This window comes from Phycodurus eques, chromosome 20 (assembly GCF_024500275.1).
Source record: "Phycodurus eques isolate BA_2022a chromosome 20, UOR_Pequ_1.1, whole genome shotgun sequence".
In the NCBI taxonomy this organism is placed as follows: Eukaryota; Metazoa; Chordata; class Actinopteri; order Syngnathiformes; family Syngnathidae; genus Phycodurus; species Phycodurus eques.
Genome location: NC_084544.1, coordinates 7,792,021 through 7,817,206, shown reverse-complemented (window position 1 = coordinate 7,817,206; position 25,186 = coordinate 7,792,021). Strand labels below are relative to the sequence as shown.

Below are 25,186 nucleotides of genomic sequence, written 5' to 3'. Positions count from 1 at the left end.
CGGAAAGGGAGGTGTGAAACGTGAAAACAGCAGGGTAAAAGCAATTAACGCAATATCACTCATGAAGGCAGCACTTCATACACTTGTCAATTCAGTTCTGCTTACCTGTTGGCTTTGACATGGTACTGTTTTAGACTGTAGTCAAGCAGTTGATCGAAACTGGTGGAACTTCACCTAGCTTAGCTGCCAAATCATGGGTGAAGAAAGTCATATGAGGGTAGTATTATATTAATTTCTCGAATTGTGACGAGAACTCACTCATGGACACATTTTGGGAAAGAGGAAGATCAAAGTTTTACTTGGTGGTTAAATTTCACATTTGATGGGTCGGCAAGCACTCTAGAAACCAAGCTACAGTATTTGGATACAAACAATTAAAAGATCCACTTTACATATGTCCCCTTGAAAAAAAGATAATGCATTGCCATGTACTTTACATGAACTAATAAGAAAGAGAACAGCAAACGCATAAAAAGCCCCATGGACAGACTCCAATGTTTTCCTCCAGTAGGAAGTGCATCACATTATTTGTTGCCACTTACAAGCACTAACAGCGCCCTCCTCTGGTAGAAAGTGGGAACTGAATTTGGTGGACAAAAAACAAATACACGTTTTAAAAAGTGTCGACTTTTGCACATTGTGTTTACTGTTAAAAATCTCAAGTCTTGTTTCATACAAAGCATCACATTAAAAAAAAAATACTACAGTACAAAGTTGGTAAGTTTCTTCCTTCGCAACAGAACGTGCCATTATATTGAAATTAACAATACAATGTACAGATACACAGTAAAAATGCCTATTGATCTACAGTGCACAGATTAAATAGAGATATATAAATATGTTTGAGGCATCTCCTGGCCTTATTTTTCTTGTTTTAATTTGAATAATTTGACTTCTGTCATATTAGGACGGGAATCAAAAACTAACTTTTTGAACTACAGGCATCTTCTGTCCAGGCTACTTGGTACAATATGGCAAAGGCAACAATAAGTGACCAGGATGTACACCACAGAGTATGCTGTACCATTTTATACAGAGATCCCTCAAAATTGCTGTATAGTAGCTGTAAACAGAGTTTTATACAAAACCCAGCAAAAATGGGATTATTGCCACAATTATTTGACAAAAAATGCCAGTGTCTCGGGCGGTTGACAATTGCTTTCAACACAACGGGGCAGGAGACGTGAGTGTGGGGTGTTAAATTCACAATGACTTCCTGGGATCTCGGAATTCATTCAAAGATGTAAAATTGCCGTGTCAATTCCGTCCCCGTCATTCCGTGTCGGTGCCATTAAAAGAAAAACAGCAAGACGGAAAAATGCTTGCTTTAACATACGTTTGTTGCAGTTCTGATACTCCCATGGCAGAAAATTGCTGGGTCAAATCTATCCATGGATTCTATGTCAGTGCCCTTTTTACAGAACAGAGACATGGAAAAAAGTCAGAAAATGCCAGCCTCTGTTACTGCTTATACAACATCCAAAATCTTTAAATTGCCAGGTCAATTTCATCTCCACATTCTGCGTTGGTGCAGTTTATACAGAATAGCGGTGGGGAAAAAGGCTGAAAAATGGCTGCTTTTACAAAGCTGTACAATTGCCGTGTCGACGCCGTCTCCAAATTTCGTGTTAGTGCCCTTTATAGAAAAACAGCGAGACAGAAAAATGTCTGCTTTAACATGGGTCTGTTAAGGCTCTCCGAGTGTAAAGTTGCCAGGTCGAGTTCATCCCTGTATTTCGTGTCAAAGCAGTTGATACAGAGCAGCAATAAAGTGAAATTATGGTACTTCTTACCGGTAAATAACTTGTGTAAGCTCATGACTGGGTTCATGCAAGGGTTATAGTGTCTTTTAACGTCTTTATGGCCACTTCTCCCAAGAGGTGCCATTAAAGCAAAACTCCCAGGCAGAATAAAAAGTTTCAATAAACTGAATTCACAGCTGGAGGCCAGGCTGGCTTACAAAAGCAAAAAAACATAATACTTCTTTCGATACTGAGGGTATAAGGTGAAGGAGAAACTGCTTTTCTGCATCAAGTCTCCATTTTTCCTCCACAGGTGTGCGCAAGTGAATACATCCTGTGAGGAGCCGTCCAGGTAGATGACGCCGATTGTAAACAACACTACCTCCTACTCCACCTTCCAGATGGCGATCTTCCCGTCGTGCTTGGCGGCGCCGCTGAGGATGTAGCGGTCCTCGGCCGAGCACAACGCCGTCACCTTGTCGCTGTGGCCGTGGAGTTCCTTGAGTACCAGACGGCGGTCCACGTCCAGTATGTAGACCTTCCCTTTGGTGGAGGTGCGGCCAACTCCGCCGACCCACACCTACAAAGAGAAGCAATTGTGTGTCACTGCCGAGATGACCACAACCACCGGATACTTACAGTAGATCAAAGAGTGCTCAATAGGTGCCGTTTATCGAAGCAGTGGTGCCTTGAGTGACCACCTTACAAATATTTCATGACATGAGCTGTTCTTCGGCTGATTTTTTTGCTTTGACTTGCACGCAAAAGGTAGAGTATGGTAACAGTGAACTCATTTCAGCTCACTTCACAACGATCAGCAGTTTGGCAGATAGCCACAACATGGGTTTTCCCCCCTTTTATACACTTAGCGTCCACAGCTTCAACTGTATTTTGTTGCAGCCTGTGGTGAAGTGTTGTCTTAAATTAACACTATTTTACCACATCTCTTAAGCTTTTTTTTTTTTTTGACCAGGACAGTAAATGGTCAGTTTGAAACTACCATTTCACGTGTATATGTAGTGCTCCTGTAGTTAGGCTTACCTGGCAAACTAATTATCTAATGTGAAATATTGATGTCAGTGATCTGAATAGACATGAGAAACAACATATGCTTAAAAAACTGTTTCTTACAAGAGTAAACTTTATTAGTGTACTTGTGTATGTGTTCACCTGGTTTTTCACTTTAATCATGCAGTGGCATCCGGTGCAGTCCTGTAGCGCCACGCGGTGGTAGGGCTCTGACGTGTCTTTCGTGTGCCAAATGCATACGTCTCCGGAATCAGCGCATATGCTCCACACCTCCTCCCTCTGACACACACACACACACACACACAGACACACACACACACACGAATAAACCAACATGTGGTTCAAACCTAACCCTACCCCTTCTACATGCACTGGTAAACCTCCAATACTACACAATAGGATCGACCTAAAAAATAAATCATTTCACTTACTTTTGTTTTGTTATGCATTGGTTAACTTAGTTTTGAACTTATATCACAGCTATTAAATGTTACTTAAAACATTGCATACATAAATCATAAATATTTTACATTGGTGACAGTCCGAGCATGAAACAAATTCACTTTACTTGGAAGTCAACCAGCCACTTCCTCTGTCCTCTGTAAGCGTGTGTGTGTGTGTGTGTGTGTTACCTCAAGCAATAAGAGAACAGAGCTGAATGTCGCCGCAGAGCCTTTGTGTTGCTCGGGCAGGTGCAGACGATGCTTTAAAGAGCCGTTCCGCCACACTTCCATGATGCTGTCCCTGGAACCTGGAAGGAAAGAGAAAGAACAGCCAGTTAAATTGATTTCTGTGGTGGCTTTTGTGGAGCATATAAAACTGACACGAGACACCTACAGCACCACAGTGTCACGTTGCAACTGTGCACTGAGTGCAGGCGGTCACAGGAGAGACGAAAGTTCTTCTTCACCTGAGGGGGTGACACAGAATGCAGAAGAAACACCTAAACGTGGTGATTTTTTCCTCTCATCAAGAGTGGTTTCGCGGACAAAAAAAATAAAAATAAAACATTTTAAAAATCTGTGTGTGTCTGTGTGTCGCTTCACACAGCCTTCAAAACAGCTGGCAAGTGTTCCACAGGAAAGTAAATAACCATGGCTGAAAAATAAATGTACACGTTTTCTGCAATTAATACTGACCTGCAATGTGGACACGTCCCACGCCATGACGGTTCCCTCTGCGCTGCAGGAGTACGCCACCTTCTGACTGAAAGAAAATACAATGATGTCATCATGGGCGAAAATGTACAAAAGAAATGAAATAGTGTGGGTGAAAACTATTTCTGAATTAGAAGCAGTGAAATTTAATCCAGAACTGATTCAGAGTGTACATTTACGTATATCATACAAAAGCCCTTGGTCAAATCCTGTTTGAATTAGTGAAACTTAGGTACATTCAAATTGAGAAATTAGTTTGGATCAAAGGTGACAACAAGAAACCATTCCTATTTATTCAGACTTGGGACCGACAGTGGATGCGTATTGGGGGACTGCCCGGGAATCGAACCCGTGCTGTATGCATGTAAGGCAGTAACATGTACCACTTCATTACCAATGCAAGACACTTTATATATACACTCAATGCTCCAAATGATCATGCTTTAAGATTACAATTCATGCTTTAAGATTACAATTCAAAGCCACTGTCATCACTATTGAGATTTATATATTGTTATTTTGTTAGCAATGCTATATTTTGAGTAATTTTCCCCAAATACTGTGTTGCCTGCAATGGTTCACCTGTATTTGTCAGTGTCAAGAGCGAGTCCGGTGACCTCAGACCTATGTTCCGTCAGCTGCCTGTTGCAGACCATGGCCACCATGCTGATGATGTAGATGACAGAATCATCTGAACCCATCCACACTTGGTCTTTGTCTACTTCCAGCATGCAGTTCTAAACAAACGGAAGGAAGGGAATGATGAGGCTCGCAATATATATAACTGGGACCTGAATTTAGTGGTCGATGGTAGCTCATTGTGTACTACCCCGATATCTCCACTAGAAGGCAAACATGTTCCACGACAATTTAGCGGGTGCAGAGTCATTCAACATGTCTAAGCACAGGCCAATTTTCAAGCCTTATGATATAGCAGGAAACATTTACCCATTTGATGTTGAAAATTTGTTTGATCAACATAGACAATACCTTATAATGGTTCATTTCATGTATATGCACGGTTAGTTAATAATGAGACAGGCTCGGGTCAAACCGACCCAGGAACATTATTACATTAAAAAAATCAATCTAATCCGGCTGGTCTTTTTTAGTGTTGAAAATGAATTCAGAATGATAAATCACAGACTTTACAATATCAGCGAAATTATTAATAATACATTCATAAAGTAGTCAATCAGTTATTTCCTCATACCTTGATCACCAATGTGTACCCAACAACTGCCTCAGTTCATGACTGAGCAGTCACAATTTAAATGAACCCCCCTTGAGATGTTGCTGGCCAAATTGAGCCGTTTGAAAAACAAAAACTAGAAGAAGAAAAAAAAATCAATATACTATTACTATACAATTTGCTATCACTGTACAACTACGCCAAAATCTCTTGCGGTTCACTCAGAAATCAATTTGTCAGCATCTCTCAGACTAGATGCGCAGAGATGCCGTCACAAGTTTAGACACCCCCGAATTTAACAATTTGCAATTCTGCTGCACAGTCAGATTGCACCGCAGCATCACATACACAACAAATGGGTTGATGGACAACGCGCTGAGCTAACCCCAGGAGGTGTTTGATTATCCAAACGTGTCAGAAACTAAAAAAAAAAAAAAAAAAAAAACATTGTTTATGTCTTCTTAGCTCCAATAATAACCATTTCATTCAACAATTTATACACACACACACACACTTTTTTAACTAAAGCTGGTCACTTTGGCCCGCTATATAACAGGAGGGTTAAACGTGGCTTAACGGACTTTGGACATACCTGGTCTATAAAATTACTCAACTGAAACACAGAAGAATGATCTACTTTCCAGTATAATGAGGTGTCATTCAAACGTAACCGTGTGGGAAATAGCCAAGTTAACCGATTTCATGTGACTGAAGGTCAGCGAGATGGCTCACTGATGAACACGGCGGAGACATAAAAACCGTTTGAGAGAGAGGCCAGCAAAGGAGCCAATGTTAATGGGAGGAAAACATGTTTATGTGGCTGATGTCAGTGTCATGCATTTGCCCGGGGCGGCACGGTGGACGACTGGTTAGAGCGCCTGCCTCACAGTTCTGAGGACCGGGGTTCAATCCCCAGCCCCGCCTGTGTGGAGTTTGCATGTTCTCCCCGTGCCTGCATGGGTTTTATCCGGGCACTCCGGTTTCCTCCCACATCCCAAAAACATGCATGGTAGGTTAATTGATGTCTCTAAATTGCCCCTAGGTGTGAATGTGAGTGCGAATGGTTGTTTGTTTATGCGTCCCCTGCAATTGGCTGGCAACCAGTTCAGGGTGTACCTCGCCTCCTGCCCGATGATAGCTGGGATATGCTCCAGCACGCCCGCGACCTTAGTGAGGAGAAGTGGCTCAGAAAATGGATGGATGGATGGTTTGCCCGGTAACACAAGGTAGTGTTACCGGTGTGTATTCTGTACAGATGGAGGCAAGACAACATTAGCAATTTCGTAAATGGAGAATACGCTCGATTTGCTATGTGTTTTGGACCTGGGAAGTGTGCTTGCTGTAACTTGTGTGTATGCTTCCAGGCCACTGTAGTTTTTGTTCACTTTGTGCATTTTCTTTTTACCAGTCTTGCATTCCCGACTTGACAAGTGTGCGTCAGGGACCAGCTGGAGGCATCGAACACCATCACCTTGCCTCCGCTTACCGACACCCACAACTGACCTGAAACACACAAGCGCGCGCACACACAGTTATTTCGCTAATACTTTTATCATCAAGGTGTGACCAACAACTGTCAGGGTTTTATATATATATATATATATATATATATATATATATATATATATATATATATATATATATATATATATACACACACACACATACACACACACACACACACGCGCGCTTAGGTCTATCTGTGGTGGTGGTTGTGTGCGTGTGTGTGTGTGTGTGTGTACACACACACGCACATATATATAACATGCTAACTCCACACGGGCCGAGGATTGAACCCCGGTCCTCAGAACTTCGAGGCAGACGCTCTAACCAGTCGTCCACCGTGCCGCTGGATAAAACTTATTAACATCAGGTCACATTAACCCATGAACATGTTTGGTGGACAACAGAGATAAACTTAACATAGGAGAGTTTTTGTTTCACATACCAAAGAAGGAGTGAACCAGCTCCAAACTGATTTAAACCATCTATAATGTTTTATTCATGTATAGAAATTTTAAAAGGTCGAAAACAAACTAACAAAATGATTCAGATAAGATGTACGGTGGACACCCGCTATTAGCGGGGGATAGGAACTGGGCCGGACCGCGAATTAACAAAAATCTGCAGATAATTGATGCACATTATAATTGTACTGGGAAGAAAATAAAAACTTTTTTTTTTTTTAAACCCCCAAAATTCTTGAATAAGCAGAGGTAACCAGTCAATAAGCATTTTTGGAGTTGGTTCCCCACCTAAAAAAAATTAAAGATAAAAAGGAAAGAAAAAAAGAAATCTAGAAATATATCTGCGAATAGGTGAATCTGTGAGTGCCGAACTGCGAGTATGCGTGGATCCACTATAGTCTGCTGGCCTTATTTTGTGTGTTTTTCTTTGTATTATATCTTACATTTTTAATTCTCTTGGAATTTGCAAGGTTTGAATATGACACATTTTTGATGTACCCAAAAAAAAAAAAAAAAAACATACCAAGAGGGTTATGAGTTTTCGTTTCGTATACCAAACAAGGAGTTTGAACCACCACCACAGATAGACCTAACCACTTTTGAATTGTAAAAATGTCCTCCTTCAGGAACGAATGGAAACACAACCCCACCCGGCTTCAGCTAACGGTCAGATTCAAGTACTCAGACGCCAGAGGTGTTTATTTTCAAAAACAAGGTGGAGGCATGACGTCGAGGGGAGTGAACGGAAGCTATTTGACAGGCGAAGAGGGAGCGCTGTGGCCAAGTGCCAGGAATTCAACTCAGTGACCTACATTCAAACGAGAGCGGAGCGAGAGGAGCCTGACAGCCATCTGAATGGTCATGTTTGTTCTTTTCACCCACACAACTGCAAAGAGGCGACAGGAAGAAGGAAGTCGCTGAGTCAGCCTGCTCCAAGAAGGAGGTATTCAGTGGCACCAGATGCCCACTGGAAGTACATCCTCAGGTATTCAGATACCTACATGCATCACCAATGGGGTATTTTATTATGCAGTTCAGAACCTTTGCTCCTTTACGATGAATAATGACATAATTTCCCACTCTCTGGTACAAAGCAATATTGAAGGAGTGGTATCAAACTTTAGTTTCGTTTCCAGAGAGTGGCCTTAATAATTTGCTGGTGCATGCGCTTTTACAAGTAAGAGGTGTCAAAATGTTGGTAATATCAGCCATACACATATGGCTTGTTGTATGGCCATTGAAAACATATTTATTTATTTATTTATGTTATAAATCTTTCAAAAAGCTTTTGTAGATTTTTTACAACAGGTCAACAGGAATTTTACATCAGTATGGAGTTGGTTTGGTATATGAAACTCCATCCTTCCCGTTTGTTTCTGTGACCCACTGCTATTTAGTCAACTTATTTTTATTTTTTACTTTGCAAAAACCTAAGAGCAAAAATTAGGAGGAATAAGTTTTATCCTGTTTTTTTAAAACAATATATGTAATTGAATAATTAAAAAATTAAAAAATATTTTTCTAAATTTTTACAATCGGGTCAATTTGTTCTGAAAAATAACAGGAGGGTTAAATTAGTATGGAGGTGGTTCACTCCTTGTTTGGTATATGAAACGACAAACCTCGTAAATAATACATTAAGTTAAACGCGAACAATCAACCAAAGATGCTATTGTTATGCTACTAATGTGAGGCCTTGTCGCTATCCATGGTGCTAGCAAGCTTAGCCAGCAAAGGTAAGCTAATGAGACTACTACTACTGAGTTACCTTGTGTATGAAATGCGCTATATAAATAAATTTGCTTTGCTTTGCTTTACCAACGTGATCCAGGTTGCAATGTTTATACAAGCTATTGCTTTTGAATAATTGCCGTAGTTGCCCATGCGTCCTTTTTAGGTGTGTTCAAGCAGAGGACACCAGAAGAGCTGAGAATGTTTATGGGCGTCTTTATAACAGATGGCGACACAGTCAGCTTTGGAAGAAGTGTCTACATGTGATAAGATGATAAAGATCCACTGTGTTTTGTATTGGTTACCTGGCGTGTAGAGAAGAACGTCAATGGCACGAGGCGCGGCGAGTTCCAAGGAAGGGTTAATCTTGTGCTTCAGCGTCTCCGCGGTTGTCCTGGGAACCATCATTGGCACTGGAGATACACAAACCAACCCATGGAAAAACACAATGCAAAAATGTGGAAACTTGGAGGTGCGGGGGAGTGGTACAATTTGGGGTTCAAACAGCAATTTCCGGAATAAAATACCGACAAAATTTAACAAAACAAGCTAGACTGCAGCTCTCTGCAATTAGATCACATATATTATTTCCTATGGGAAAACATTGTTGTTTTCCACTGTAAAGTAAACTAGATGACAGTTTGTTTGTGGTTTACCTTCCATCTTGATCCGGTCAAAGTGAGCGAGCTTGGAAGCGGCGTAAGTGGCCTTGCTGCTCTGAAGGCTGCCCACCACCGCGTCCATCAGCAAGGCATTGGTCAGGGCCTGCTGCATGTAATGGGGGTCCTGGAAACAAACAACCACTGGTTGCTACAATCACATGCAAAAGTCTGGTACTGTAAATGAGACAACATCTTAAATCTTGTCTTTCGAGGAAAGTGCAACCCTAATAGTTTGTCTTCTTTTTAGGAAATTAAGGATGCAGACAAGTGCAACAGTGACAGTTTGAACAGTGAACTATTCAGCTATGAAAAGACTAATAACGATATTTGTTATTACTTTTGTTCAATCCTAAGAGCCTGAGAGAAGCTGTTTATTTTTCTGTGTCGCTCTGATATTCACATTCACGTGATGCCATTTCAAATGACTTAACGTTTTGCCAAAAGCATATCTCTGGCCATGATGTCAGTAGCCAGAAGCTAAGCTGCACTGTGTTTGTTTACAGTCTAGGTATGCTGCTAGAGCACGAGGCAGTTGCAATTCTTCTGGCATTGGAAAAGGAGTGTGTTGAGTTTTTATATCCACTGTACATGTGGCTTCACAAAGGAAGGCCTCAGTCTATTTATTATACTGTATACACTCCCTCAGTTGATGTTACCTTGTGCTGGTCAGCCATGTCGCGTCCAGCCCACATCTCTTTCACCATTAGGTTCCAGAGTTCTGTCTCTGTCTTTAAATTAGCTTCGAAGGCCTCCTTTCTGCCCCGCACGCGCAACTTCAAGCTGGGGATTCGCAGGAGCAGGAAAGGAGCCGAGGACACTTTTACTTCCTGTAGAGAAAATCAGGAGAAGCTAAGCATGTGGAGCATTGTTACATCGCTGTTATAATTTTTCCTCTTACCTCTAAATCTCTGTACTGCGCCACCTCCACGTAGCCCGGACGCCCCTCCGTCAGCAGGAAAAGCCGCCGCTGGGTCATTGCGATCTTGCCCACGCCGCGGCTCGTCTTGACCGAGGAGGACAGCTTGAAGACGCACTCGCTGGGTTCGATGTGCTCCAACACAGACGCAGGCAAGCATACCTCAAATAACAAAGAGCACAACACCGGGGTAACGATCTTCCATTTTCGAACCACGGCCATCATGTCAAAGCCAAAAGCAAAACAGCTGCAGTGTTCGCAGGAATTAGCATTATCAGCACTGAATTCTGATAGCTGGCATATACTCTCGATGTTCAGCAAAGCTAACGCGCGGTGTCAGCTGCATGCACAGAACTGCACCATTATTTGACAAGTATAACTAGGCAGCTTGGTGATTAAGTCCATCCTCCATGATTGAAACTACAAATCAAATCTTTTTTTTTTTTTTTTCTTCACACGCTGGATTACTAGTAGCCAGTGTTGCCACATCCTCAGTCAGAAAAGTCACTACTGGCTTAATATTGGACGCGGAGGGGTGAATGTCTCCTGCTGTGGAGGGAGTCTCAGAGTCTCCAAAAGGCTCAAATAACACCACAAAAAGTCACTGGATTAGTCACTAGTCATTTCCATTTTACATAAATGCTAACAGGGTCGGAAAATCTGCTAAATATAGCAACAAATCTGCTAAATTGGAAACAATTACCTCTCTGTAATTCTTTATCCTTTGTCTATTGTGACCCACGAATGGCAGATATTGTTTAAGACACCTGAGAAGTGTTTTAAATGGTGGAAAAAAATAAATGGAAAGTTGTCTCCTCTAAAGGTGCATACACACCTCTTGTGCCTCAGCCTCAGTCTCTTTCCAGATGGTGTAGAAAACACGAAACAACTCGGGTCCAACCTGCTTCTGATGCCCTGAAATGAATAACAACAGCAAAAACATCCTTCTCATATCTCATTTCTTTTTGTTTTGTATTTTAATTGCGTCATCACTAAACCTGTATCATAACATAATGGAGGAGGAGGATCACTTAGTGGAAAAGGTTTGCCATACTGCAACAAACCACTACAATACAATTTCAAAAATAAGTCCAGGACAGCCATTTCTGTTCATGCATGCAGCAGCTGACATCCCGATGATAAATTACAGCGGAAAAAAGCAATCAATTGCAGCTTAATGGACACATCAAATGAACAGGATACAAAGAAAAAGAGGAAAAGAGTTACAGCAATGTTTAATTGTTTCTGGCTCCCCCAAGGTAGAATAATATTTACCCTCTCCAGGACTGTCTTATCTCTCATTCTCGCCTTGTTCTAATCACTCACAGGAATGCTGCCAGGTCACAGAGGCAGCTCTTTACAATGTATGAAACACATCCAAGTCTTTCTTGTGTAATGTAGTGTAAAGAAAATAAAGAGAAACATCCCCCCCGAGAACAGACATCAGTCTGTTATTATAAAGGTGGCTATATTCATTACAGGAGTCGATATTGGCCTCCACAGGGCCTGCGAAGAGCCTCCTTTTCTTCAAGAATTTGAGCAAATCATTAACCTGAGAAAGTCGTATGTGCTGTGGTAGGAACATTTTGAGAAGTTGTGGGAGAAACCTTAAGTATACCCCAAATAATGGCCTGAGGAATTTATTTTTTCTTCACCTCCAGATGAGGGGAGGCCTTTATTTGTGCATTTTCAGAATAATATCATTTAAACAATGTTACCAGTATACGGTAATACACTTTATGTCAAATAAAAGTGGAGTTTACATAGAAAATTAGCATTGGCCCCTGGAACATATACAAGTACATCGATGCACACAACACTGTGGAGCGACCCCCTGCCAGTCAACTAGAGAGCTAAATGTCTTCACATCACGTAAGATCATATATTTAATACTATAGCAGGAATAAGTGGCCACACTTTTTTTCATCTGAGTGACGGGTTTTGTCCTTTGATGCTGCTGTTTTAGTTGGCAACAAGGTCTTAATAGGTTCGCCAGTTAACTTTTTAATGCCCGTGTGCTGACAATAGCCTCTTTGAACTGAGAGAAATACGGTTACATCCATAGGGAAGAGTGTATTTGTCTATTGGATGGCGACTAATTGGGGTGTAGTGTCTACGAGAGGGTAAAGTGAGATCTTTTATGTCGTACTTACCAACAGTAAGAGCATCAAAAAGCCTATTTATTGTCCCCTGGTCTTTCACCATCCCGGATTCCTGGACACACTTCACAAACTCCTCCAACTGCATGTACTTTTTCGGCAGCTGGAAGCGTTTTACGGCGCCTTCCTCCTGCTCGTCGTCGTGCGACTCGCGCTCCTGGTCCCGCTTGAGGCGGCTGATGAGACGCTTCAGTTCTGGCCGCCTGTCCGCCTACAACAAATGCATTCCCAGTCAGTTAGTATTACTTAGGGGGACATATTACTGAAACTTTACTTTTTAATCGCTCGTATACAAATAGTTGGGTCGCTAGAGTGCCTGCCTACCGATCAAGTGCTATATGATAATATTAAATTCTATATAGAAAATTTTGAAAGTTGCCCATCTCCATAAATGTGTCTGTGAACAAGCCATACTGAATTTTCCTTCCACTGTGATGTAACTGGGGGACTAATCTACATAAGAACCATCCCTCCACCAAGTTACCCGACCCATGACTAGGCAGCAAGGCTGGATAAAGAGCCACCGTTTTTATCATGTCAAAGCCCAAATGTAAGCAGCGCTGCAGTGATAGCACAAGCAAGCCTTAACTAACAGCTTTACCTTCTGATAAACAGCATATACTCAAATGGTCAGGGAAGTTGCTGATGTGGGGACATGGGGTATTTGTGTTTGGTAATGTCTGCTGCATGTGCCACATGCACAGATCAACTAATACACTAATTGACAATGAGTAATAAGGCAGCTTGTTGATGAAATGCTGCCTCCACATGCTAAAATACAAATAATGCATTTAGTATGTTGTTAAGGGGCATCACTTTTTTCATAAGACTGTGGCCACTGTCTAATTACAATGCCCTAGCTCGGGCCCTGGCTGTCAGGGTAACAAAAGCCTATTGGTGGTTCATTTTCAAGAGACAGAGCGTTACAAGTGGATGTTCAGTGTGCTATACAAGTCTTTATCTTTTGATTATTTGTCTGAACAATGTCAGAGACCTTTTAAAAAAAAGAAAAAGACACTTGGGAACTTACAAATTGTGGAAAAAAATAGTAATACGTCTCTTTTAATGACTGCATAACATCAACAGTTTTGGATAAAATAAAAACCTGTACACAGTCAGCTTCTGGCAGGGAGTCCACCAGAGATTTAACCATCTGCAAAGGAAAGATGTCGGAGTCGGTCTTATAAAGACTCTGGAAGTCCTCCAAAGCGTCCAGACGTCTATTTGACACTGTGTTGACCAAACCACGTAGGTAGTGATACCTGGACAAATGAGGGTTCATTGGAATTACAAAAATGTTTAAATAGTTCTTTGCACTTCCTCAGTACCTCGCCAGCAGAGCCGATTCATCAGGAGGAGTAGCGCTAATAGCCTTGCCTAGGCTCGCAACCATTTCCGAATAATAGTTCTGAACGTATTGATATGCCAAAGGAGGGGGGAATTCAGGGAGGCGAAAAACCTTGACAACCTTCTGAGGAAACTTCAAGCCTGGAATAGGATAAATGAGGAAAATTCATTATTTGACTTGAATTGACAAAACTCTTCCAGTCTACAAAACACACCAATGTCGGGGGCCATTTTCCGGAGAGAGGCCGGCCTCACGGGACTGATGCCGGTGTGAGTTTCGTGGAGCGACTGGTCCAGGTTGGGCATGCTGGCTCCCAGGCGCTTGCTCAGTCGGTTGTCCGGGCTGGTGTAGCTGTTGTAGCCGTTCCGGGACAGTTCTGACATGGGTGGACGCCGGGGGGAATCAGTCACGCCGCGATTCCTGCAGAACGACGACACTGGCAGTCAAACAGCGATCTACTGTGATGAAGAATTTTACCGAATGCTGCTTAACACAGTTTTTTATTTTACATGTCAAATCGCAATGCCCTGAAAGAAGTGACAGTGAGGAACCGATGGACCCCTGACCATAAAATGTTTACACATTATATGTATATTTTTATGATAGTGTTATTATATATATAGTTATCTTTTATGTGAAGGGTGCATGTGTGTCTCCCTTCACTCCCTCTTCTGGGGAATCTAACCACAACTTCATACACCTCAAGACTACCAACAGCCCTCTCTGGTGGAATAGCCGACAGCCAACATAAAGGTTGCGACAGTTTGATCTAAAGACACAGTCGAGTCGATTTTATCTGGCCCCTCATGCAGTTCTAAAAAAACGTAAACCTCAGAGGAACTTTTACTGAAAAGTCCCCAAAACATTTAATCCATAAAGAACACAATATGTAATTAAATACAAATGTTCCATTGCTACATTGTGTCATCGTTTCTCATGAAATCAGTATGGCCCTCAGAGGACTTCATAAAAACTTGATCGGAAAAAAGGTTCCCTACCCCTGGAATGGGACTCCACATTAGCACCTCCCACATGGTTTTATCTACAACATGCAGTCAGGAAGTTGACAAAAAGCTCACGACTAAATCATTTCCAAAATAGGAAGCTAAATTTTTGAACAGCGAGCAGGACACGCGCACGTTTCCTGAGCCTGTCTGTGACTTTGAGAAGCAAAAATTACATGCAAAGAGTTTGCAGAACACACCTGTGCGTTAGGTTGCGCGTGTTCTGCTCCATGCGGCTAAAGCTGTCCTGTTTCCTGTTGAGCCTGTCTCGCAGGAATGAGTGAAAGATGTGAGTGTCTAATACCTGAGGGCGAACAAACAAAAAACACCAAGGGTCAGTTCAGGCATTTGGTATTCATGTGACACGCATGTAATTCATAGTTTACCTTCTTGTAAAAGGGCTGGTCCGCTGGCTCCCTGGTCCTCAAAAACTCCTCACTGTTAAAAACTCTGTGCTCGTGGTTGAGAAAGTCCTGGACCCCTCTGATAGAAGACACATGATGGACATTTTAATCACTTTAAGAACACTCCAAATCAAAATGGCATCTGAAATGTATACATTTTCAACATCTAAAATGCTACTAGGGTGAGTATTTACTTTTTTTATTTAGGGTTGATGTTTACTTGATCATTTTAATGACATTCATAATGTGGATTTTATAATAAAGGAAAAATATGAATTTTTTCCCCCCACGCTCTAAAACAGTTTCCGGGTGTTTTAATAACATGTCTGTGGCATGCTTTTGTAAAAATACCCCAAGGAGCAAGCATTACAACACATACTTTTTCTTGTCTTCTCTTTTGCTTTGAGGTGCCGTGGAACTGTCTAAAAGACAAGTGAGTACCTGACCAATATACTGCAGGGCCAACAGCCATTACCATGACGACCAGGGGAGGAGCTAGGGGGTTGTGACCAAAAAAACAAAAACAAAAAAAAACAGTGCCGATCCATGCATGTGGTGCATGAAGAGAAGACACGGGCAAACACAAATACCCTCACCGCACCAACCATGTCAATATCGTCGACACAGAGCAATCAAGTATATACCACTTATCAGACCCTAACAGTGTGAGCTGAAAGTTCACTGCAAACATGAAAAAAATCTTGCCTAGTGAATTTATCTTGTTTCGAGTGAAACATCTTACTGTACTTTCTTTAAGACAGTTGTCTTTTTTTTTTTTGCAGGACAAAAATACTTCTTTTAAATTTCCAATTTTAAGAATCTTATCAAGTCAAATCATACTAATTTTATTGGTAGATTTATCGGATTATTTTAGGGACAAAATGTCGTTTTTAATATTTTTGTTGTTTTGAGGTCATTTTTTCCAAGGGTAATCTGTGCATCGAACAAAACTTAATGCAGCTCTGCTCACCTTTGGGCTTTGACATAGGCCGCCACTTGAAACTGGTGGACCTTTGGAACTCAGTGTGGAGGCAACTATGCAAATTGCCAAATTGTGACGCCACAATTTGCAAAATTCTGAATGGCTCACTTGCACACTTTTTCAAATAGCCAGATAAAGATTTATTTGGTTGTTTAATTTCACAGTTGACGTCAGTTAGTCCAAAAATTACAGAGACCCAACTATTTATATAAAAGTATTTACCCCAAATACTATATGTCCCCTTTAAATCCTGTACAAGCAAAGGAAACCTGGGCCGATGAAATCCTTTCGTTTTCTGTACTTAACCACACGCACGCACGCACACACAGTACACACTTGCCTGAAGATATTGACCAGCAATTCCAGGCAGATGTTTTGTATCTGCTTGTTGAGTCGTGTCTGCCAGTCTCGCCGCTGAGCTCGGAAAGCATTGGCTTCGGTGGCCGATCCCAGGTGACACAGCTCCAAGTCATAGTGAAGTTGGAGCGACTCAGCTCTGCACATCCGCCCACGCACAAAGCCATTTTACGATCAACCAGCTGTACATTAATACATTATTATGTTGTTACCTAGAAATAAAGCACTCAGCCGCAGTCAGAGGAATGGTGGCTAAGTCGATGACATCCGCACAGGATGACTGAATAATGCCATCGTCAATATTCACCAGGATGAGATCTTCTGTCTCCTGGAATTAAACAAAGAGATTATATTCAAAAATATGTCACAATAAAGTTCATATGTTGTCTTGATGACAAATTTGTGTACTCACTGCAGCGACTTCTTCAAAATGACTAATGTGGCAGCCCATTAGGAAGGCTGTGGGCGCCATTAGGAAGTCCAGCATTCCTCGAGACAGCACAGGAACGTAGGGGTGCTGCCAGGTGAGAGGCTGCATCGGGACAGGAAAAGAAGAAAGATAAGATACAGAGAAAGGAGAAACCATTCCAAAGATGACGCCGGCATGGCGTTTCTCAGTTACCGACCTTTAGATAGAGCAGCAGGCATTCTGCAACCAGAGTGAGTCTGGCCCAGTCGGATGAGAAGAAGACCAGCCGTTGTTCTTGAAGAAGGTAAGACAAAATCTAAAAGGAGGGAAGGCGATGTTTGTTTTTAATATGTACTCATTTTTTTACGATTAGATCGGAAAGATGGCGTATAGTACTCATAATTTACATGTTTTTGCACTAGCAAGCCAACTGTTATTGACAAATTGACATTTATTTAGTTGTTTTTTTTTTACAAACTATTAACCAATCAAAAGTGTTGAAAATAGCTAAAGAACTTTAATGCAATATATAATAACTCAAAAAAATGTGCTGTTTTTTTAATTCCTGAAAAAGAATGGTTTTGGAGATGCGAGGATTCTGACATAAAACATTATTTTTCCCCATTGAAATGAATGGAAATGCCATTAATCCTTTTCAGCCACATTGTTGTCCGTCTACATGTGTTGTGCCACCATTTGTGTTCAAATATGCATTGCTTGACGGGTCGTAAAACCTCAACTATAGATGGTAACCATCAGCATATCAATGGGATTTTCAATTATGTTAGCATTAAGCAAGCGGGGGGCATTCTTAAGGCAACATAGTTTGGTTGTTTTAAATATACGTGTAACTCTTTTTGCTTTATGTTTAGTTTGACAGTAAACTTCAACAAAGTGGCATGTGTTCTGATGATATGTTCAACATTTCCCAAACTGCTGCTTATTGTGACGTGTGCCGAATTGAGTTTATCGCCACCACACAGCGCTTGTATGTCATGTTCACAAGTCAAAGCAAAAACAATCGTCCCAATGACGGCTCGCATATAAAAAAACTAAAAAAAGTTGGCTCACCCGTATCTCAAGGCACCGCAGTATTACTCTCGTATGTTTTATATAAAATATATATTGTATTTGACTGCTATAAGCATTTTGCATATGTCCTTATCTTTTAATGCAGTTTTATACATGGCATGCTGTGAAAGGCAATTGCAAATCCTGCATGTCCTGTTTAGACAATACCGCTGCCTTTGACAAGTGAAGTGGCATTATTCTGATTGATATGACACCAGTGGTGAAACAGGAGATCAGAACATTTAAGGGGGAAAAAAACAACAACACAATTTAGTCAGCTGCACATCGCTAGATTTCCCTGTTGGGGAGTGCTACGTTTAAGTTCAAACTCCAGGTCAGTCATGCATAAACAAACACAGCGACATGCTGGTCTACTTTTGTGTTGCACAACCGCAGTGTAAAAAGATTGGCAAATGTTCGGGAGCAATACCTGGAGGAGTGTTGTATACGAGAAACACAGTAAAGGCAGGTGCAAGTCCACGTCGATAATGGGGCCATCCTGGTCCTCCCTGGATGGAAGAACCACTTGCAGGGGACGGAGGCTAAAGGACTACACACAGAGCCAAATTGAGTATGGAGAGGAACTAAAAACATGCTGTATTTTCTCAAATAGCAGTCAATTTCAAATGTGTTGCTAACCAAAACAGCAATGCCTTCTGTGGGACATAAAGTCTTTCAGCTCACAGACTCATTTTCAGAAATACTGTTGGCAGCTAACAAATGATTTACTTAGTTGTTGATAGGCACTGCAAAGACGCAACTATTTGCAAACAAGAAATTGAAAAGTCGATTTTACATAATGTCTACCCTTTAAACATGTTTCACTTGTCATAAATTATACCAAAAAATAATCTCTAGTTGAGTAAAGGATCATATTCCGAAATACATTCAACATGAGGAAGTATGAGAGTTTTCTGACCACGTGTAGTTGTCCGGGAGGCGGTAAAGGGACGAGGGACAACTTGGCAGAAAACTCCTTCATGGCTTCCGCAAAGTCGGTTTGTCTCGTGGGCCGCAACTGGACCAGCAAACTAAAAGAGGAGAAGGAAGACGCACCAATTGGCTGCCTTTCAAAAACGTGAACACTCCAAAGTATTACCATGACAAGCAGTCCCTCAAGGCGTTGTAGTAGGGGAACTTGGAGATGACACACACGGCGAAGGGCGTGAAAAGACGATATTTTGAAGAAATCCACCGATGGCCGTTCTGGAAGGCAGCTTCCTGACAGGAATACAAAAAGAGCCAATCAGAAACGACTATGTAAAAACGCTTGTTAAAAAAGAAGGTCGTCTTGAAAGACAAACCCACCTGCAAAGATCTGTAGTACTGCGCTACAACTCCATGAGTTCGGTTCCCAAACAGGTCGGTAAAAACCAAGAAGTGATAAGTATCTTCTCTCTGCTCATTGGCCATCTGAAGACCACCTGACCAGCACAAATAGGTGAAATATTCAAGTTTTTAACCAAATTCCAATAAGACATGCCAAGGATCAGACAGACATACCGGGAAAACAGAGCTGGGGCAATGCGATAAGGTCCAGATCCTTCGGAACGCTGATGTCCTCCGTTGTCAAGGATACCTCCGACTGATTGGCGGCTTCCCCGTTATGCCGTGCGTCTGGAGCACGGTCTCGCCTCTTCTACAAGAACGGTCAACAAGTTCCAAACAATTGTAAACCTTTCACAAAAAATGTCCCTTAACAGGTCCCAAATTACAAAATACCTTCCTGATGAAACTTCTCCGCCGCTGCACACGGCTAAAGGTGGGACCAATCACATGACTGGAATTGGTCTCCTTGGAGACAAAAGGCGGGACATGGACCTGCAGCACCTCTGCCTCCAGTAAGGGAATTTCCACAAACTTATTTTGTTGATGAAGCTGGTCAAAAATAAGGAGAACATATTTTTTTAAAATGTGTAGTTGATGGTTAAAAACACAAAACAATGCTCCTTAATGTTAGAGGAAAGAGAAACTCTATGGGCCGATGCAGCATAGTGGTGACTGGAGTATAGCACAACAGCAGCCATGGAAAAAGCACAGCAACAGGGTAAACTCAAGTTAGCATGTGTGATTATTTTTGCCATTTCAGATTTTATTCAAAAGGAGGCCGAGGGCAGCAAGAAAATGGGCCGCTGCAGCAAATTGGAGACTGTGGCCCATCATATTGCAGTGTCCATAGCAAAGAACAGTTTATCTTTTGTAATGCCGATCTGGCCACAGACAGCAGAGTAAAACAATGGAAAATAAAAGCAAATACAAATTAAGACGTATACAGGTTTGGTGCAAACTGTACAATGTGATGTACACACACTGTACATACAACAAAACAATACAATAATAATAATAATGAAACAAAATATTCTCCAGTCAAAATGCACCGTTGCTCCCTTTACTAAACGCTTAACTGTTAGTAGATGAGAGAGATGCGAGTCTCCTTTGACCATTATAAGCGCGCCAGATTCAAGAGATGTTGAGATCACAGCGTTCATGACATCACTCACTACAGGCAGTTTGAAAATAAACAAGCAACTGAAGCCCTCCATCAGGCAATAGTACAGTATATAGCATTCAATAGTATTCGAGTAGAGCCTGAGGAAAGAAAATGCAGAGCTTTGACAAAATATGATTTTTTAAAACTATGGATACCTGGTATACATCTCTGAGCTTATCGCTGGAGGCTCCAACCACCACGCATGTCTCCAACAGTCCAGAGGGCAGTTCTGCCATTGTAACAACACACTGAAAGGAAAAAAATGGACATGGGTTAAGGGGAGATGACATCATAGTAATAGTTTGTCCAAATTTACTGTATCCCGACATGGACCTAATAGACCTCCCTGAATAGTGTGTGTGTGTGTGTGTGTGTGTGTGTGTGTGTGTGTGTGTGTGTGTGTGTGATGATAGAAACATGACTCACTCACGTTTCCAGTAATGTGTGTAGATGAGGGGCTCCAAAGCAAAGGGGGTGAGGTAGCAGCAACAACCAAATAAAAGCCAGCAGAATTCCCCCATGATGTGGTGACACATGCGCTTCTAGATAAATATGTATACTGCATCCCGTTGTGAAACTCCCTCCAGATGAACTCAGACATTCAACACAGTAGTTTTAGGCCGAGGCTTGACATTTTCGGGAAAACGCTTTCAATGCGGCACCGATCAGACGAGCACGAGACCTCAGCTCAGCGTGCAAGTTACACTCGCGGTCTGCATTTGATGTTTCCTTGGAATTTTGCCACACTTTTTTCCAAAAGATGTATCACCATCCAGGCATCGTTAGTGGAGTACGCCACAAGAAACTGTGCTTTTCAGTAGGGCTTGATTACTCTCTTCCTCTTAGTGGACCGAATATCCCATCGATTAATTAAGTAATCACATAAAAAATATTTTGCATTATTAAACAATACCAATACAAAACATGTATGTGAGGTGTAGGCATTATTTGTGTCCACTTGGGGGTTACCATCCTCACATGCTACACTGTAGTATCTGTGACTTTGAAGGTTTTGCTTGAATAGGTGACGTGCGTGTGCAGTTAGCTTTTGTTTGCTCAGGTTAGCCAGTCTGCGCGTTGAGACCCTGGGCGTCACTTGTAGATCCAGCAGCTCGTGTATGAATGTGCTTATTACGCGTTTCTTTTATTACCGTTTGTTCAATACAGGAATTTAAAGTGCTTCGGCTTTTTTTTTTTCACTTCCAGAATTTCCTAGGGGGGAATTTGCAATTTGTTTTGAACAAAATCAAATATCCAACTTTGTCTTTGACAGAGGTTCCACTCTATCCTCTATGTTGTGTGCACTGTAAGGCAGCTAAGCGTTTCCATATTAGCCAAACATCTGACTTGAATTAGTTACAACTACAAGCAAAAATCACTTTAAAACACAGGCTTTCATTTCATCCCTCTTTTTCTTTCTAAACTCAAAACCTCGCTTGTGTCATCTTCTCTGCCTTTTCCTTATTTAACCTTTAAAAAGTGTTTCTCTTTAGGCCATTCCGGCCTCCAGCTGACTGTGTCATGGAAACACACACTTAAACCACCCCCCATGATGTTGGTAAAAGGGTTTGTGGGAACAAGGCAGCAAAATAAAAATCCTTAACAAAATGCAGATGTGATGTTGAAAGAAATAGCGGTTAGTTGCTTGCTTGCTCCAGCAAGTCGTAAAAACTCTCCAGCAGTGACTCGAGTGCTGACTACAATGAGGAGAAGAAATGATACACGATGTCCCCCCTCTGCTTGCTGTGCTGCACTGGCTTCCAACAAAAAACTTATGGAGAATTGAATTTAAAAATCCTACTCCTCACCGATAAAGAACTGGAGCAGCAAAGCAGAAGTAGTTTCATTCATATCCCCCCCCCAAAAAACATTACTTTTAAGTCATGTTTTATGGTATTTATTAACCTTTACAATGGATCTACTTGACCTGCCACATAACAAGGGGGTTAAGAGCAAATTTTAAAACTTTTTCTTTGATAAATCTTATGGTCAGGGATGATTTTCAGTCATGATTGACTCAACACAGTTAATTTTTTTTTTTTTTTTTTTTTAAGAATTTCAGTGATGAAAGGAAGTTACGACATTCCTTATTTCTAAGGTTTACTTCTGCGATGATGGACGGTTACTACATTTTCCTGTTTTTCATTTTCAAGGACGCGGCCCGAGTGCTGACTCGAACAACGAGACGAAATCATATTTAAAATGTAAAAACTTTATTTAAAATGATTTTCGTGTAAAGGACTTAGCTGTTATGCGCCGTTGTACATTACAGAACTTGTGTTTCTGTATCAACCCACACACAGAATTCACAGATACTTAGGTTTTTAACCACAAACTCATAGCAATAAAGCTAAGCATAGTCGGAGCGACAGGAACAAAACAAGTTTGGCCTCATATCTTCACATCAGGTGTTTTTAAAGAACTGAAGTAACACTGCTGACAAGCTGAAGAAGTCCCACATGGAAGTGGTGGACAAAGTGAAAGCATATTTAAAAACATTCATATGTTGTGGGTCAAACTGATCCATTTCAAACATTTTAGGATAACACTTCTGCAGTCTTTAACTGTGCTCTTTTCTTCTTTTTATTGTATGTTATAAATATTTTAATACATGTTTTACGTCACACTTTGAAGGAAAAAAATGCTTGTGTTAAAAATATATATACACAGTCACACACAAAAAAAATAATTATTTTTGGTTTTAGTTGTTGGTGCACTAAATATTGACTGACGAGTTAGTAATGTAATGTTGTGGTTTGTTCAGTTATTTTTGTATTATTCTATTTTTGGTATTTAAACACACAGCGGGTCACTTTCACCCATAACATTTTTTTTGGGTGTCCAGTGAACCTCCGCTATTCACAGGCGATAGGGACCGAGCCCTGCCGTGAACAGCAAAAATCCATGAGTAGTTGACATCCCCCCTAAAAGATTTATAATTGCCTATAGATGCCACAAGATGGTAGCAAAGCACCACTTTTGCCTAAATGAAGCTCCTCAACTGACTTCAACAAAGTTCCTTGGCACCAAAATGCCACGAGGAGCTTAAATAAGGGCAGAAATGTCTAATTTACGTTCTTTAGGAAAATGTGTTTTTGTACGGTTTAACATGCAGCGGGGTCACACCGACACGTGGAGAGTTTTGGGGGTACCAAAGAAACAAACAACAGGAGAGCTAAAGACCAACAGATGCATGTTTCTGTAGGAACTTGCAGCGATGTGGTGGAACACAGACAGTTCTCGGGACTGTTTGAAGCTCCCTTTTGAAAACTAAACACTGTGCTCCATGAAAAATACACACATTCGTGGCATGTACAGTTTCACGGCTTCAAGATTGCCACCATTGTGCTTGATTTCACGCATACTGGTACAGCTAAAAATCCATTTTAGCAGACACAGTGACAGGTAAAATTTGACCTGAAACAGCCTCAGTGTACACAAACATTATTTATTCTTACTTCGGGAAAAGTCCAATTTCAGGGTGACAAGACTTCATTTTTGTACTTAACACTGCTTTCAATTGTCAGAGCAAAGGAGTATAATGACTGATGGAGTTAATAATTCTCATTATTAGGATTTGACACTTTTAGATAATGGGTCAAATTGACCCAGGGACATTATTGCAATTCCTGAGAAACAGAAGTGTAGTTTCCCCCCATGTATTTTACTGTATATCCTGTATTCTGACTTTTAGAAATAAGTGGGCAACCATTTTAAACACATCAAAGGTTGAAAATCATTAAAAAAAAATACAGCCCCTTTTAGCACTACACATTACCGTTGTGAAGCGTCTCAAAGTTTAGAATTACAGTGTCGACTTGTTAAAGGTTAGTTCAATTAAATAGTTTTTTTTTTAAATATAACTTTATTCATTTCACGAAACAATAAATTGTGCAGCCGTGCATGCTATTGGGTCAGCTGGCACACGAGCGGCGCCTAGTTACGACGTCCCAAAAAAATTAAAATAAAAAATAATCACTTACCTTCAATTAAACATTTCTACAGACAAGCTGCTAATTCCACATAGTCCCGCGACCATTTCGAAAGTTTCCACGACACGGACGAGACCGGAATGTGAAACAGAAGCCCAGAATGTCGCGTTCGTTCACCCAGCGAGAGAGTGAGTGAATTTAGTGGTAACGCAAACGTGGAGGAAAAAAAATAAATAAATAAAAAAAAAATCGAGGTGAGCCCGCGCGAATGTGAAATTCGCCGTAATGCAAACTCGACATCCGGCAACGAGTTTCACCATTAAAGTAACTTCCGTTTTCGTTCCCCCGGATGAGAAGGCGAGCAGTGAGAAGGTTGCAATGGTGCCACCTGCTGTGGATTGATCCAATTACTACCTTGTTTCTTTCGTGAACTGCTAACACAGGAGCAGCGCGTTCACTCATGTACAATGTCACTTATGAACAATATGAAATGCAATTAAACATTATAGAAACAAAATGACAATTTACATATTTGAAATATGTTTTTGTTCTTAAATCAAATGGAAGCAATACAAATTAATATTAAAATGTTTTTATAAAATAAATGGTATGCATATAAATATTTTACGATAA

The 25,186-nt window shown here is 41.1% G+C and overlaps 1 protein-coding gene across 2 annotated transcripts; it reads right to left on the bottom strand.

The window, feature by feature from the left end:
• Positions 1–311: 311 nt before the first annotated feature.
• dennd3a (DENN/MADD domain containing 3a) lies at positions 312–24,843 on the bottom strand. 2 transcript variants are annotated; one of them, XM_061665129.1, is made up of 30 exons: positions 24,605–24,843; positions 20,777–20,869; positions 19,853–20,008; positions 19,634–19,769; positions 19,439–19,554; positions 19,230–19,351; positions 19,050–19,161; positions 18,561–18,680; positions 17,277–17,375; positions 17,063–17,182; positions 16,863–16,978; positions 16,634–16,789; positions 15,294–15,390; positions 15,108–15,211; positions 14,118–14,323; positions 13,884–14,043; positions 13,661–13,817; positions 12,550–12,766; positions 11,232–11,311; positions 10,379–10,558; positions 10,137–10,307; positions 9,475–9,604; positions 9,124–9,231; positions 6,526–6,623; positions 4,511–4,665; positions 3,911–3,977; positions 3,609–3,681; positions 3,404–3,522; positions 2,913–3,050; positions 312–2,322 (listed from the first exon to the last, which is right to left on the bottom strand). In XM_061665129.1, the coding sequence occupies exons 2-30, from the start codon at positions 20,855–20,857 to the stop codon at positions 2,128–2,130; spliced, it is 3,789 nt and encodes a 1,262-aa protein (XP_061521113.1). In that variant the 5' UTR covers positions 20,858–20,869; positions 24,605–24,843; the 3' UTR covers positions 312–2,127. The 2 variants fall into 2 exon arrangements, with proteins under 2 accessions (XP_061521113.1, XP_061521114.1); XM_061665130.1 differs by having other exon boundaries at positions 13,667–13,817.
• Positions 24,844–25,186: the final 343 nt, after the last annotated feature.

Bases quoted from the DNA above. Each gene is read 5' to 3' on its own strand.
- dennd3a (XM_061665129.1), bottom strand. From the start codon at position 20,857: ATGGCAGAACTGCCCTCTGGACTGTTGGAGACATGCGTGGTGGTTGGA. The intron at 15,391-16,633 runs GCAAGTGTGTAC...GTCTTCTATCAG, and splicing joins TTGCTGGTCAATATCTTCAG to AGGGGTCCAGGACTTTCTCA. The intron at 14,324-15,107 runs GTGTGTTCTGCA...GTCGTTCTGCAG, and splicing joins ACGCGCAACCTAACGCACAG to GAATCGCGGCGTGACTGATT.